The sequence below is a fragment of the Pseudonaja textilis genome, chromosome 1, assembly GCF_049901715.1.
Source record: "Pseudonaja textilis isolate UNSWEBS1 chromosome 1, rPseTex1.2, whole genome shotgun sequence".
In the NCBI taxonomy this organism is placed as follows: domain Eukaryota; kingdom Metazoa; phylum Chordata; class Lepidosauria; order Squamata; family Elapidae; genus Pseudonaja; species Pseudonaja textilis.
In genome coordinates, this window is record NC_141990.1 from 177,829,848 (window position 1) to 177,846,980 (window position 17,133).

At 35.3% G+C, this 17,133-nt stretch overlaps 2 protein-coding genes across 5 annotated transcripts in view; both read right to left on the reverse strand.

Annotated features, from left to right (window-relative positions):
• Nucleotides 1–770, reverse strand: part of ANKAR (ankyrin and armadillo repeat containing) — a 30,127-nt gene extending 29,357 nt beyond the window's left edge. Inside the window, exon 1 of the mRNA XM_026696919.2 lies at nt 173–770. Coding sequence (XP_026552704.2) covers nt 173–770 — 598 coding nt within the window. The remainder of the gene's footprint in view (nt 1–172) is intronic.
• A 4,852-nt stretch (nt 771–5,622) lies between these two features.
• ASNSD1 (asparagine synthetase domain containing 1) lies at nt 5,623–17,061 on the reverse strand. Of its 4 annotated transcripts, none has more exons than XM_087919802.1 (7): nt 16,995–17,061; nt 14,056–14,233; nt 12,651–12,704; nt 10,941–11,016; nt 8,106–9,656; nt 7,298–7,479; nt 5,623–6,473 (listed from the first exon to the last, which is right to left on the reverse strand). In XM_087919802.1, the coding sequence occupies exons 5-7, from the start codon at nt 9,561–9,563 to the stop codon at nt 6,218–6,220; spliced, it is 1,896 nt and encodes a 631-aa protein (XP_087775928.1). In that variant the 5' UTR covers nt 9,564–9,656; nt 10,941–11,016; nt 12,651–12,704; nt 14,056–14,233; nt 16,995–17,061; the 3' UTR covers nt 5,623–6,217. The 4 variants fall into 4 exon arrangements, with proteins under 4 accessions (XP_087775928.1, XP_026552708.2, XP_087775930.1 ...); XM_026696923.2 differs by lacking the exon at nt 16,995–17,061 and adding an exon at nt 15,848–15,959; XM_087919804.1 differs by lacking the exon at nt 16,995–17,061 and adding an exon at nt 15,430–15,834.
• Between the last annotated feature and the right edge of the window lie 72 nt (nt 17,062–17,133).

Consider the following 17,133-nt stretch of genomic DNA (forward strand, 5'->3'; position numbering starts at 1 on the left):
CAAGCAGCCATGAGTGACTGAAGCTTCATAATATGTATTCACAACATGCAAGTATCAGATATGTACAAGTTATTTTATGTGATACAGTTTCATCCTGATTATTACTTCCTACAGTATGTACATTGAACCATGTTTTCATGCAGTGGTCAAAAACATTTTGACGCAAACTTACCAGCTTGACAGAACTCTACAGTAGGCCTTTTTAATGTTTGGGGAACACCGTCTTGATCAATATCCATGCTAGAGCGCCAGAGTTCAGAAAACCTTACCCTTTTTTCCTTGGGCATGTATACCCCATGCCACAGGGCTTTCAACATGTAGTCAACAGCAATTAACATTTGTCCTATTCTTGTATCGAAATACGCTGGAGGGAGTGAACAAGAAGTACTCTGATCATAATTGGCATCTAAACTGATAGAAGGGATTTGGTTCAAACAATAAATGCCTACGGCCAACTCTCTGATCATTTGATGAATTTCCCGACAGTCCAGATCTAAGCCTGGTTCCACTGGCATAAGTACAATAGCTATTGAAGTATTGACGCTTTTCATCTGGCTTAGAAGTCCACTGGGAAGTTCTAATGGGTGACGCATGTCATCTTTGGATGCCAACCAGCTGCAGAATGAAGTGGTCAGTAATTCCTGAAGCTCACTTCTGTCGTACTTCTCAAAGAAGGCACTAGCATTTCTCTGTGCTGCCAGGTGTGCCAAGTAAGTTGCCTCATCTGCTTGCTCATTTCTCAAGGCTTGCTTCTTAACTGGTCTCAACATTCTTCAAAATATTCTGTTCTGCTGTTTCTAAATGGGAATTACGGTATTTTGGGGTGAGGGTTAAAAGAAGTTAAAAAGTGAAATTAAGCAATCTAGAAGAAAAATATATGAAGGGACCTTGGTGTTCTCTGAACTTGGTTGTTTTCTTGCAGACATTTTGTTACCAAACTAGATAACATCATCAGTGCTAGTAGGGAATGGGGTTTGCTCTCATTTTATATTCTTGTGGATTGACTTGTCAGTGGAGTGGGAGTTGTACAGGTAGTCTTCGACTTACAATCATTTGTTTAGTGACAGTTCGAAGTTACAACAGCATGGAAAACTGACTTATGACCTGTTTTCACACTTACAACCATTGCAACATCCCCAAGGTCCTGTGATCACCATTTGTAACCTTCTCACATGGCTTCCGACAAGCAAAGTCAATGGGAGAAGCCAGATTCATTTAATAACTACATGATTCACTTAACAACTGCAGTAATTTGCTTAACAACAATGGAAAAAAGATTGTAAAACGGGGCAAAATTTACTTAACTCTCTTGCTTAGTAATGGCAATTTTGGTCACAACTGTGGTCGTAAGTCGAGGACTACCTTATATATAAATATATTTTTATAAAGAACAGAAAGCAGTGAGGTGAAAACTTCACAGTGAAAACCTTACACCATGGTTATGATATACAGCTATAGTACTTTACAGACATTTCAGATCCCTCACAATTTGGCAACTCCAGATGTTTTGGTTTATAATTCTTATCCTATCTGGGACAGATTGATATTGTAGACCAAGATATTTAGATGGAAGAAAGTTGGGTTGGGTCATAATTCTCCGGCTGCTTAAAGTTAATTATGGAAGTCCCACTTTAAATTATTATTAAATAGTATAATTATGCTTTATTAATTTTAACTTGGTACTTTTACATTTAAATAACTGCATCAGTGTGTTACACATCTATAAATAGTGTTCATTTGCTTCATTGCTCACAATAAAATATATTTAAATTATGTATTATTTCAGTGAATGCCGATAGTGTCTGTATGTTAGATTATTACTAATAATGTTGTATTATTGTTACAATACTGTTGGCTAATAAGATTAATATAAGATGTATAGTTGAGATTCAATGCTTTATTTTAGAAGTCACAACAATCTTATGAATTAGTTAAATTATTATACAGGAATATATGCAGGGTAATCAAAAAAGTTAGGATGACAGCAACAACCTTGTGATTGTAGCAACACACATAAAAAGTGAGATGGGGCTTCAGTGGTGGTGTTGCAGTAGCAATCTTAACATTTTAGCCCTCTCTGTGGATGTCTCTTATGGTGTACCTTAATTATATAGGCATGAAAGGAATGAAGCTATGGCTTCAATGGGTATTTAAATATGCATCAAAATCAACACAAGGAGAATCTGTACAAACTGCCTTATTTTTACATAGGGAAATTGGGACATTAGGAATTGTTCTGTATGCTCTATTCCTTTTATTTTTCTTGGATGATATCCATTATTCAACTATAATGCCTGGAAACAGCATTGTGTTTTACAAGATTATTTATACTTTGCTGCACTAAGATTTGAGTCAGGTTCTATCCTTTTTAATTCACAGTTTATTAGTTTAGCTTTAGATTATTTGAATGAGTGAGTAATGTGGACAAATTTTAATATGAACAGGAGCAAAACCGTATTACTTTCCATGTAAAATTAAAATTGAATATCTAAACTGGAAGTGAAATGATTTGAAAAAACCTGTTTATAACAGAGTATGAATAGAACCAATTTTGTTCTTGGCTATGGCTATCAATCCTGGCTCCAATGGTATTTCAATACGCCCATTCAATATGTTTAGTAGGAGATAAACAAAACTTTAATATGGCTGTTAAAATAAATGAACTTTTAGTAAACTTCCATATTTTTTTTAACCAAATGTCATTCTAGAGAAGTGAAACTATATTGATAATAGATGTTTATTTGTTAATGGTTTGAGAGGCTGCCTAAAACTTTCTTGTTTTTTGTGACTCTTGGAATCTCTTGAATGTTTCACAATAATTAACAATTGATTTAGAGAAACTGAATGTTGCATTTAAAAAAGAGAAAGCACCAATATACAGTAGGTGCACAGTGAATGTTCAGGAAAGCCCCAAACCACATTCACTTATTAGTCAACATTGTATGAGATTCAAAATTCTTCAAGCTGACTAGGGCATGAATGGAGTACTGTGACTGGAGATAACCTGATTACCCCATCTCAAGAAATAATTATAAGGGTTGTTTTAAATCAAAAAGAAACAGTCTGAGAGAAGGAGCATCTATCTCCTCAACACCTTCAGAATTAAGTGACTAGAATCCCCTGGGATATAGAAAAACTATTCAGAAAGACTGGATATAGATGGGATTTTTTTTTTAAAGGAAAAGAACTATTTTTAAAGGATAGGTTTTTTTCTTTGTGTGTTTGAAATCTGTTTATGTTATCCCTGGTAATTGTACAAGTTCAGTTCTTATCTGTTTTATGTAAATTACAAGCTCTATATTAGGAGACTAACATCATTTTATAATCTGTCCTGAGTCTTTTATTTTCTTTGTATTTTTTTATGGAAACTCCTTTTAAGTCAGAACCTGAGATTTGAATACCTTTTATGAGACTGGCTGATCTTCCAAAAAGGAAAGAGGGGAAGATGTGATTAATTTTCTTTGCCTCATCTCCCTAAGGCCAGGAGGTCATGTTATAGAATTTATTTCATTTCTTTCTGATTCTTTTTTTAATTTTCCAGAAAGTAATAGTTAACAATAGCAGGGATACTTCCAAGCAGACAGTTTGCAGTGCCATCAGCCAAAAACTGTGTGACTGTTCTTCACTTATATAAGAAAAACAAGAAGTAGCAATGAGTTTTGTAGTAGAAGACTACAGAGCCAGTTTGGTGTAGAGGTTGAGGTACCAAATTACAAAGCAGGACACTGTGAGTTCAAGTCCCGCTTTAGGCATGAAAAACAGCTAGGTGATTTCGGACCAGTTATTTCTCTCAAAGCCCAATTTACCTCAGAGTTGTTTCCTGAAAACAAGAAGATAAAGGTTGATAGTATGTTCACCATCTTATTTGTAAAAATAATAAAGGCAGGATAAAATTAAAAAATACTTTTTCTATGAAGAAAATAGATTGACTATCAATCAATCTTTATTCAGTCATAGACCAGCAGATAGATAGATGGACTATGCAAAAAAAAAAAATCGTTTGTACATCTGCGCATGAACATGCAAAGACAAATTGTTAAAATAATATGTCATAGAAGCAACAATAAAATCAGTGCAAGCTCACCCAGTGAGTAAAAAAGTTTGTCAGAAAAATTCTTGGACAAAAAAAATAAAAATAAAAGAACAGTGTAAAAAGTTGAGGGAGCTTCCCAAACACGAAATAAAAAGTTCGAGTGCAGATAACAAGCATTCTGATTTCCTAGCCACCTGTAGCTTCAATGTAGGAAACCAAGCAGCATCTCTTCAAAAAACTTTTATCATCGAACTGGTCCTCATATAAGAGAAGATAGCTCTTTAGTTATTCCACAAAGATGTCACAGGGTATACACTGCGCCAAGCGATATCCTGCTTGGTTTTGACTGAACAATGCACAAATATAGCTGATTGTAGTTTAATAAAGCAGATGTCTTGAGGTGTAAATCTGGCCAGGAAATGAACCTGGGGGAGGGCTGGAGGAGGGACCGGGTAGCGATATACATGCTGTAGACTAGAGTCATGTGTATCCCTACCATAGTCAAGCCAACAGTCATTCCTTCAGTCCTTGGTCTGATTGGAAATCGCCAAACACTTTTAAGTAACATTTTTACTTCAGCTTGAGGGAAAGGAGGAGAGTGAAAAGAGAAACCTACTTTCTTCGTGTTCTTTAAGCATCCTGACTGAAAAGAAAAGGCAGAAAAAGCAGTAAGGCACCTCTAACCATTTAAAGGTTACCTCTGCCAAATTAGGGAATAGAACTAACAGAAACCAGAAAAAGAGAAAAATTCTAATAGGTCTCTGGAAACTCAATCCCAGATAAGCAAGGTGACTGAAACACAAATCTACGCACGTAAAAGTAAGTGGGAAGCTTGCCTTTTGTCCCAAGACTAGAGAGCCTCCAGCTTACATCCGCAGCTGTTAGGTGGTGAAGAAGGGAGTAGAAAGGAAACTGTCACTATGGATACCATAGAACAGTAAAAGAATCCTACTATTGGTGAATTTACACCTTTTGGGAGCAAAGAGAGCATCTTATCTTATCTTATCATGCTAAGCTTCCCCAGTAGGAGCACATGGCATAAGTTTTTTATTAAAAAAACGTGGGTACTTTCAAGATGACCAAATAGATTGCTACAGAACTGGCATCTCATATTGTTGTTCATTTTTTTGTCAGCAGATAAGAACTACCTAGTGGTCACACTTTGTCAAAGACACTGGATGATAGAATATGCATGAGATTTTTATATGTTAAAATTTTATTTGCAATCCAAAAAGGAAGAACCAATAGCAAAAAAGCTAACAGATTTAGAACTATCCATTAATAAACATTCTCTCAAAACAATAGCTGGGGTTCTGAGGACTCTCCTGATCAATACTGGATAGATAATGAAAATATCCAGAATAAAGATGACAAATGCTTTGCTCTTGTAGTTTGAATTCCTCTAGCGTTATTGAATTAAATAAAAGTAGTAGCATCATTTTAAAAACTTAAGCATAAGAGAAAAGTCTATTAAATGGCAATGTGGACTGTAGTTTACAAATATCCCATTATGACTTTATATTTCTCTGAGGTCACAGGAATGTTTTTTGTCCAGATACAGAATAGCGGCAGTCTGTATAGGCATACAATTTGTGTACCATGAATATTTTATTTAGAGAAACAAAAAGACAGATTGTTAAGCTTTGTTAATATATGACTGTCTGGGTCTTGGATCTGATGCTATCACAGAGTATGAATATAGTATTACAAATAAGTCATAAAAGAAAATATTACAATTCATTCCCAGTCCTTTATTCCTACTGAGAGTCGAGGGCCATTAACTCTTAATCACTTTCAAGTTACTTTTGTACTTTCAAGTTTCTATTGTGGTTCCTAAACAAGCAAAGAATCTGATTTTATTAACATTTCTTTGAAGCAGTATCCAATATATTAATAAATAAATCTGTGACAAAAACTTATAAAATGTATTGCAGGTAATCCAAATAGTTATGATAAAACTATAACACACTTTTTAAGTTATTATTTCTATAATTCTTACCTCAGTGGGAATCCCCTGCTCCTATGTATAAATTTTTAAGAAATAATATAAAGCCTCTGGTGCTAATTGCCAATTAAATGTGCAGAATCCTGATCCTAGTGTAACTGTATCCAAGGTCTTTGAAGTTTGTTTAGTATAAAATTATATCTCTTGAAAAAGTAGCTGTGGGCTATATGTATATATAATTATTCTCTTGAAGCTGTCTGAAGTCTTGTACATTTGTCTGATGCCTTTTCACTGGTATTTTCCATTTTTGCAATTCGAGAACCAAACTGCATGGCTCGTTTTGGCAAAACAGCAGAGGCCGTCAAACCAAGCTCAGCAGCTACTAGACGCAAGAGCAATTTTTCTCCAATCCCACGAGGTAGAGCCAAGTTTGCTTTTTCCCATACAGGAAGCAAGTTAAGAAATGACACGACCTCTTCATCAAGAAAGGGAAATCTGAAAGGGAAAAGTATAGCAAGAAAAATAAAATAAAATTTTATAAACAAATGTAAACAAAGCTTTCTTTATTGAACTGGTTTGGTTAATTAATTGTATATTTCAAAAAAATGTCCATTTTTAATATTCATTTATAAAAAATCATTAGTGTAAAACTGTAGGCAGCTACTACCTGAATGCTATGACAATTTTAGTTAACTGCTCCCATTAATTTCAATAGAATCCAGATCTAGATTGTTTCTGTTTACAGTACACTGAAATATTGTAAATTTATTTATTTCTATAATCATCTATCTCAACAACTGCATTTTTTTGTTTTCTTTCAGTGAAAACACCTCAAGGACCCAGATAATAAGCCACTTTAGTCTCAACATCTTTTCCTAATGCTATTTCACAGAATTTCTTGGACCCAAGCCACTGAGATTGTTTGCACAGAGAAGAAAATCAATGATAAAAATTATTAAATATTGTTCTATGTTCTCTCCCATCCCAAGAGAGAAATGCATCATAGTTAATGTCTTTGAGAACTTCACAAACAAATCTCATGGATCTATTTCAATTTTTTTTTTGATATGGCAATTATTAGTACTGAATTAATAGCTATTAATACTATTGAACTCTGTGATATTAACTATCAGAACAGAATAATGTATTATGCATGACCAAAAAGGACTTTTGAAAATAGATTCTGTCTTCTTTTACCACAACATGTGGATTGCTTCTTTTATTTATCTATTAGATATTTTCTGCCTTTATTCCTTATCATTATTTGAATTTTAATATGTCCAGTCAAGGACAGTCTTATCTATTGCACACTTGCTTACCTCGCTTCCTTGCCATGATCTCCAATAACTCTATCATCTCGACCAAGATTCCTAGAAGAAATACGACTTAGTTCCATTCCTAATTCTTCAGTCAAGCCCTCAAAACCACTTTTTTTGAAGCAAACACGGTGTCTGGAATACCCTGCAAGTTGTTCATCAGCTCCAATTCCTGTAAGGACAATCTGTAATGAATATAGAAATACAACCTGTAATGAGCAGAGATTACAGAATACTAACATAGACATTAACATTATATTCCAAATAAATCCAAAAATAATTTGCAATAGAGAATCCAATTTATACAAGATATTTAACAGATTAAAATTTAGCCATCGCCACAAGATATAGCATGGTTATATAAAAACCACAATGATTTTTTTTTACTAAGACTTCCAAAATATGAAAAAAAGACATTAAATCATTTGTTTTTGAAGTCTGATCATCAAAATATAACAGAAATTAAAACTGTAAACCCAAAAAGTAAATTATTAGATTTTTTTTTGTTTCTGTTGCAATTTCCAACGCTAAAGTCAATGTAGCTGCATGTATCTACTTCCTTGTATACTACAAACATTCCCTAAACCTCTTGGTAGCATCATTTTACTACAGAGCACTCTTAATTTTAGTTATGCATGTAGTGTAGGTTGTATGTGTAGTGTGAGTTTTAATATGTTGGAGATCAATCCGATTAGACCCCAATGAGATTAGGCCCCATTAAGTAGCATTAGGCTGCAATGCCAGTTATGGAGTTTAAACAGTTTTATGCAACTTTAATTGAAAAAAATGGAGAAGATCAATAAATTCATACCTTTGCAGGACTTTTATATGGTTGAGTGGCTCCCTGATTGGTAAGCAGACCCTCTCCTCTAGAAGCAAACCACACGGCACAACCTATACTGTCATCCAAAACAGTATCCAGTGGATAAATTAAGTGTCTTATATGTTTCATTCTCATTGCTTTTAAATCCTCGAGTGTAACATTGATTTCCACAAAATTCCAGGTTCTTGAAGGATTAATTATCTTTAATTCTTCTAATCCTGCCCTGCCAGTAATTCTATCAGGAGCATTAAAAGAAGGAGAAGAGTCACCGGTCGCAATATTCTTGACATTTAAACATTCCTTACAAGGGGGAATTTTTTTCTTCTTTTTGCTACATTTTTTAACAGAACTGTTTTGGTTACTTTGGCCTGTAACCTCGAAGGCCACATTGAGAAGATCAATTGGTTCCTCCAACGGGACATACCTGTCAGCAAGGGCAGCTATAATCATGGAATCAAGGCCACCAGAAAAAAGTATGGCAATATATGATTTCTTCAGATCTCTACCAGATATTTCTCCTCTGAATGGTTCACTGTTTCTCATTAGACATAAAACTCGTTTCTTTACAGCTCTACTCAATACATCAATAAATCCATGAACTCTTTCCTTCTTGTGATGTTCTGCAAGAATTTTTTGAAGATCTTCCACATCAGCTACAGTCGAGGGAAAACTCAATAATTGGGATTCTACTGTCATGTCAGAACTTTCCTTATTTAAAGGAATGATAGGAGCTATCAAAGAAGTGGATGTATTCGTCACAAGAGACACATAAGCAGGTAAAGATTTAGAAACTATGCTTAAATCTACAGGGACTACTTCTCCAACTACATTTTGTCTGGGAGGAAATCTCCAAGGATATAATATTAAAGTAACAGATTTATGAGCAACACAATCCTGCAGGTTCATCTGAAAAATCCCTGATGCTGGAACTTCCAGCCACTGATTACTAGAGGCAGAACTAACAGAACTCAGTACAAGAAGAGCATCACTCTCTTTATTAAACTGCCACAGCAGACTTCGACGGCCAAAGTAGTCCCTGCCAAACCATAAGCAATGCCTGGATGCCTGATAAAAAATAAAAGACCATGGACCTTGAATGGAGGACAGCGCTGTCAAAAAATCAGAGTCACTACTGCAAGAGCAGAGTTGGCGAAAAATAACTTGAGTGTCATTCTCTTCCCTTTCCATAGAAAATCCACTGAAGATTTCTCCATTCCAAAGGAATACATTACCAGAGTCTTCCAATGGCTGTGGAGTCATTGGTCCCCTTAAATGAAGTACATGGCCAGAAAATAAGCACCAATATGGAAGATGAAAAACAGTCTTTTCCAGTTGTTGGCTTCTATCAGGCCCCCTTCTTTTAAGATTATTTAGGATATCTTCTTTCAAGATATTACTTCCGGAGGCATGAGCAGATAAGCTGATCACACAGCAAATTCCACACATTGTAAACTTGTATTGGACTTAGTTATTTCTTGGTCTTGCTCTTTTCTGAATTTTCTATTTCTTGATGAGTCTTCTTTAGTTCATCTAAAGTAACTGGGGAGGAAATGAAAATCTCACTTTTAACATATTGATTAAAAGGTGTAGAGAATTGTGCAAATATTTAAAGTAGCTTATAAATACATATAAAATTATGTTCAATGCAACTCCAGTGTAGAGTACACGTTTACTGTAACACATGCACAAGAATCTGTCTTACAGTCTTTCCAAACACATTTATCCAGAGTAGGAACAAATATCAGCTTCATATGTTTCACTCCCTATAGAGTGCAACAAGAGACAAATGGTCTGGTCAGTTATTCAGGGATACCTCAACCAAAGTACAGAATGGAAGAAGTCTTCTTCATTGTCACTGCCTTTGGTAGACATGAAAAATATAGCAGTACGAAAAAAGCATTCTTATTGGGACTTACTGTTAAAATAATTGATGAAAGAAACTCTCCCCTAGAGATAATTACTACCATTTAATTCAATGTTTTTAAAGAAGGGCTGGAAAATACATGCTAAATCCTTTTTTAATGACCTTCAGAATATTGCCTGCCCCATTTATAATTGAAATGAAATATCAGATCCTTATCTGTATAAAAACTATGCTTAATAATGAAACCTCCTCGTTATATATTATTTAGCTGATTGTTTAATCTGTTTAAACATTAATCTGTAAATGCCAAATAAATATAATTAAATTTTTGATATATAATCTTGATTGCGATATCCTCAATTAGCTCAAAATCAAATTGACAGAATTACAACTCTCTAGCTAGATGGAAAATTATTAGTTCTGGAGTTGCCTAATTAACATTAACTTAAACAACAGTATCTAACTTTCATGTTCTAAAAAGCTTGAGACCTGATCCTGAAGATTTTCAGGGAGGCTCTTGTGTATGTATTCCCACAGTATGTTACATGATGATAAAGGAAATAGTTTTCTCTACTATAGCATTATAGAATGGAGGATCATTCCCAAAGGGAAGGGATGAGCAATACATGACCTTCCAGTTATTACAGAACTAAATTTTTTAATATACTTAGCATTGCATTTTATGACTGTATTATTTACCAGTCAAAATTCCAGTCCTAATTACCACTGTTAAATGAAGACTACCTGCATAGGCACACATTAAGTTTCTTTCATATAGCATGATTTTATCACTTCAGATAAAAATAACCCATTGAGCATATAAAAATGCCAATATTCTATAGTACTACCCCAGAGTGTGAAAACAAAAATGTCAATTTATCTCACAGAATACTATCAACTGTAATATTAAGTTATATATTCTAAAATGTCTAAAATATAAATATATCCAAGGAACATACTTTTGCATTCGGAGAGAGTTTGAGTTTTGTCTGCTAGAAAGAATATGTTGCTGTTTGGTTGTTGTCTGTATACTTTCTGCAAATTAAAAAGAAACAGCCTGAAAGGTTCAATGTTAGAGATAAGATTTTTTCTAGTTTTCCCTTACTATTTCTGAGTTATATCCCACTGAGACTGAAAGTAGAAAATCTATAGAAACAGATATAAAATCCTCTTCAACCAAAACAAAGCTTGCTTCAAACCCCCCAACTTTTTTTTAAAAAAGTTCGCAAGTTAGCTCTATTTTTGGAATCATATAATACAATCTTTCATTTTTAAGATGAAAGATGGCATTAAGAAGGCATAAGTTCAGGGTGGTAAACAAATAATAAATGCCAACAAAATATACAAATCGCTCATAGTAAAGCAAAATCTGTAAATCATTTAAACATAACTAACTATAGGATAGTAGAAAATGGTAGGAAACAAACGGTCATTCCAACATATTTTACCACTTTCCATAATGCCACAAAGAATAGGACCAGATGTATTTCTGAGTGTAACACGTTTTATAAAATGTGTCAAAGAGAAGGTTTGCCTCCTAATCTATATCCCCCTGTTTATTTTCTATAGATAGGATCCTTAGCAGGCCCTCCTTAGATGCTTGCACACAACTTGACAACAATGGTATTGAAAGCAGTTTCTATTGTGCTCTACAGCTGTGGTCCTTAGGGCTTCATAGGGACTAATGGGTCTTTTCAGCTAAAAGCCTACTGAGAGCCAATGAATAATGGCAATGCAAGTGTGGTTCCAAAGAAGCCAAGGAGGTTCCAAAGATGCTACCATCTCAGCCACATTTGACAGCAGTTACAATTTCTGTGTTATCCTCAATTGGAGGCCCATATTGAGTAGTCCTGGTCCATGCAGCTTTTGGCGGTTGAATTCTCAATATAACACTCTGAGGTTAAAAATTCTTAGCTGGATTACATCAAAAAGACGATTGTCCCCCCTTTCTCTATTTAGTAACTCTTAGTAACAGGTTTAACTATCCCCTGTAATCATGGAAGTAGTTTTCAGAGGAATTTGCCAAAAAAATCAGTAAAAACAAGGCAGTTCCTACTGCCAGCTTTGTAATCTAAAAGACAAATCACAAAAATGCATTCACCTTGCATATCGTAGCATGTTTATTAGATTGATTTACAAGTTTTCTCATTTTATATGTGACATTTAACAAAATGCTCATATCAACAGAATGCTATTTCTTTTAGAGTATGGTTTCTATTTTGCACAGAAGAAGCTATGCTGCAAGAATGCATACATGTGGAAGTGCTGGATGTTGCGTATTTTGATTTACACATTTATGTATTACTATGACTGTTGCTCCATGTAGGTTACTTCTGGTTTATCAATAATAGCCATTATCACTATACATTTATAGTATTAGCTTTATGGAATAAATACCAACAAATGGGTGATGAGTAGATGGAATTGGATGGGTGTAACAATACCAACAAATGGATGACAAGTAAATGGAATTGGATCAAAACTTGTTACCAAATCATACAAGACCATCACAATTCAACCAGTTTAATAAAATATTTTAGAATGTCAGCATACTTTCACCTACTCATTCTACATTGGCAAAATGCTCAAATAAGTATACACCTTGGTATCAGTTATAAATTCCTTTATAACTAGGAATAATCTATTATAACACAGTTATAGTTACTTACGCGGTTTTTCTTCAAATTGGAAATTTCATCAATTACAATTTTTTGCTCTTTAATCTGCAATTAAATGATGAAAAAAGATCTCACTTCCATGAGAAACAAGCCCAAGATTTTCAAGTATAATTTGTAAACTAGCTTTTTAAATCTCCCTAACATATACATTTAAAAAAGTATAATAAACACATCTTATTTACCATGCATCACATTCATTCCATCATAAATACTAACAAAGTGATGTCTATTTAGAAACTCTTGTTCTTCACCCAGAAGTGTCAAGCAACATGCAAGTAAGAGATGCCCTATTATTACAGTCTGACCTATCTGATGGGCAAGAGTGCTTCTCCTATATCACTTGCAGCCTATAGAATTCCCTTCTCTAAAAGCTATTGCTTAATCTTCACTCCATTCGGAAAATATTTAAAAGCCCATCTTTTTACCTACCAGACATTTAACTTTCAATTGCCTTATAATTCAAGCATTTATTTTAATTTCCATTGTAAATTTTTGAATTGTTTTAATTAAAAAAAACTCCCCTGAGTTGAATAGAATAGAATAGAATAGAATAGAATAGAATAGAATAGAATAGAATAGAATAGAATAGAATACTTTATTGGTCCAGTGTGATTGGACACACAAGGAATTTGTCTAGGAAACAATCAATATAAATCGTACTGATAGAAGCAACAAAGTTAAAGCCCTACAATCACAAGTGGGTATTCAGAGGAGTAGAAACATAGAATTTAGTTCAGATAAATATACATTTATGTCAGTAAATAGTATCTTCTAGAAACAGTTATATCCCAAACATAGTTAAATGATTCAGTTGATAAGAAAACTTAGATTGTTATGGTTAGAGATTGCATCCATTATAATTACAAATAAGTTCTAAAGCTCAGATTTTAAGACATTTATTATCATCACAAGGATTCATATGACAAATCTATTTTCCCTCATCCAGCCATTTTTTTTACATTTACCTATAATTTTTGCAACAAGCTTCTTAACTCTCCAGCTTCAGCAAAGAGCAAAAATGTTTCTACAAATTCAAAATAATCCAAACTGTATTTCCATGCTAAAAGAAGCATCCCCATCTTCAATGGGAATTGTTCTTTTAAAAGGACAATTGTATTTTTTGAAGATAAGTTATTATTTCAACAAAGTGCACTACATTAGGCTGCATGTAAGCCCCATGTCCAATGAAGCCTGATCCTTAATGTGTGTTTAGCATAGTTTGGGGTCTGGGCTATAAGACTGTTGGTATCACTAAACAGGAGTCCTTTCTGAAAGTTATTCTGTTGCATTTCTTGAAAGCAGGGTTTAGTACTATTTTATCAAGATTCTACCATCAGCAGTAAATTGTCCATATTAGTGTTTCTTCTTCTATTAATTTCACTGTTTCTCCACTGACCTTTCTGTTCAGCTCTTCTTTATCAGGCAACTTTGACCCTTCCCCCCCTTCCCTTAATAGTGCTTGGCTTGACATCTGCTCCTGTTGAATGGTCAGAAGCACCCCAGGTTCTTTTCCAATAGCAGATATAGTCATTTACTGCTCCTTTGACAAGTTAAAGGCGACAGGATCTCAAGACCTGAAGAAAAGGCAAGAAACCAGAGTAATTCTCCAATAACATTCACAGCCAGTAGCCAATGCAAAATGCATTTATGTGAATAGGTGTGGTGATAGAAGTACCCTTCCCATATGCATTTGAGTTGCTTTCTCAACCAAACCTCCAAGATGTCTCCCCATCCCAATTCTTTTTATTTTTTTGCAAAGTGGTAGTAGTACTTTATTGTCATTGCAATTGTACAATGAAATTAAATGCCATTTTAAGTGCACATTATACATAAGAAAATTATAAAAAATAAAGCAAAAACACATATCCTTCACATTCTATGCAATTGAATTGAAAACTCCTGGTATTGCATTAATATTGCACTATACAGTAGAATTCAATATAGTTACTGCTCTGGGATAGAAACTGTTTTTCAGCCTAATTGTCCTTGTCTTTAAATGTCCTGTATTGCATGCCAGATGGCAATAGTTCAAAAAAAGGGTGCACAGGATGAGATGGAACTTATTGCTTGAAGGGACCTTGTAAGAAAACATTCACAGCAAGCTGAGTTAACCCTCAGAAGTGCCAGAGGATGCCTGTGTCAGGAACCTGTGGCTAAGGAAACCACAGTATTGCTGTTCACTGATCACATCCCAAAGAGTTAGCATGGCTAGCACCTACCCTACTTGGAAGGGATAAATAATACGGTCAGCCAGATAGGTTTATTCCACACATTCCAACCTCATGCTGTAATTTCCTTTGTCCTGCCTTTGCAAAGTATCTGTAGTAGGCTGTTATCAATAACCACAATTACCACTAGTTAAGTACATTATTAGTCTGTATATATTCTGCTTTTGTTCAACACATTGCAAAGTCTTAGCTGGGAGTCCAGGAAATACTGTTTTATTGACCACGCTAATAAAATTATGCTGCATCTTCAGAGTAACATAGATGCTTTATGGAGCCAAATTTTGGGCACAACACAGGTGAGCATTCTCACTTCTTTTTCTATATATTCTTTGTATTCTCAAGCCCAGCAATATGAACTGATCCTCAAATTCCAGCTTAGGCATGAAAACCTAAAGGCTGTGTGTCTTTGGGCTAGTCAATCTCTCTCTCTCAGCCCAACTCACCTCAGAGGGTAGTTATCGTGGGGAAAATAGGAGGAAAGTGTATTAGGTATATTACCAGCCTTGACTTATTAAAAATAAAGGTGGGACAGAAATAAATACCAGACTCAGGAACAGAGGCAGCCTTGTCCCAGGATGTCTTCACCAGCCGCATTAAAGAGGGATAATGGGAATTAGAGTTCAGTCTCTGAAGGGGTACATATTGTGAATTCTTGGTCTGCAGGAGGCCAAGAAAGTAAGCGACTCACAGCAGCTAAATCTACACCCCCCCCACCCCCCCATTAGAGAATCTAGAGCAGCGGTGGGGAACGACGGACCCTTTATGATTTGTGGACTTCAAGCATGGTTGGCTCAGGAATTCTGGGAGTTGAAGTCCACAAGTCATAAAAGGGCTTATAGTTCCCCACTCCTGCTCTAGAATATCCTCAGACCCAGCCGCTCCAAAACACGCTTCCTCCCCCGTGGCCCGTCGCTAAAAATCTGTACAATATTAATTTGGTTATTTAATTCTCGTACGTACAATTTGCTTCTCCTGGGGACCTTGAAGCAGAAGCCATTGAACTACTCTGATTTTGATTGGATGCGCGATATGACGAGCACGCATTGCAACCAATGAAGTGAAGCTGGCGGAAAACGCAGCACGGGATGTAAAAAGGAACTTATGAGAAAAGGCCAGCGGAGGAGGGGCTTGGTATCTTTATCATAGATTTATGACAAACGAGATTGACTCCTAATTAATACAGTATACTATTTGATTTTTTTTTTGCTTATACAGAAAGTCCAATATGCGCCAGAGAATATAAAGCTTCTATACCATTGGGTGATTGATTGGAGTCAGAGAAGCAATTAAGCTGGATTCTTTTAGTTGAGACATGCATTGCATTTGGGACCGGAGGGCTTGGAGGAAGTCAGCAAATCAAAAAAGCTGTTTAAGAATGACATTCAAACTATAAAATTTGGAGAATAATTTTATTTTTGAATTGAGCGAATTGTTTATCTTTCTTGTGGGGACCCCATTTTTGCAATCAAAGTGCTTTTGTATTTCCCATCCTTGCTCTAACTTAAATGTTTTGGGGTGGGTGTGTTTTGAGTACTGGAGACAAGTCTCCGCAACTTTCTTAGCCAAATTTTCCGAAGTGGTTTGCCTTTTGCCTGCTTTTCAGGGCTGAGAGAGACTGGCCTAGGGTCGCTTTTTTGTGTGTTTTAATCATTACACCAAACTAGCTCTTAAATGCACTTAATGTATGCAATGCATTTACTGTATGTAAGACAGCATGCAGTGTATTTTGAAACAATTCATACATTCGGCAAAATTAATAACAAAGCATTATTTCAACTTAGGCTTCAGTTCCTGAAGTTTCATTAGCCGATGTACTCAACTGAGCCCGGAACTATTATACCCTACCGCGAAAACAGCAATCACTATTCAAATAAGAAATTTGACACAGGCAGTGCGTACACTACACTCTGCAAACTTTTCTCCAGAAATCATTTCGGACTACCTAGTCTGCAACTCAACAGTGTCGCTCTACACTCCTGTAACACATCTTAAATTGCAAGTCGGGGGGAATCACATGCCCGCTGAAGTTACAGACATACGGCAAAGACTGAGCAGCTGGGCTGTCTAATGCAAATTTCTCGCTAACCAAACTCATATTACTTCTTACCCAATGTTAAGCAAATCCATTCCACTTTCAATATGAAGGCGGGGGGAGGCGGGGTTCACTGAAAGCGGAACGGATTTGCTCAAGAAATCCTAACCGGGGCAAGAGAGACTCTCTTGCCTAACCTCTCTCTTATGTATCA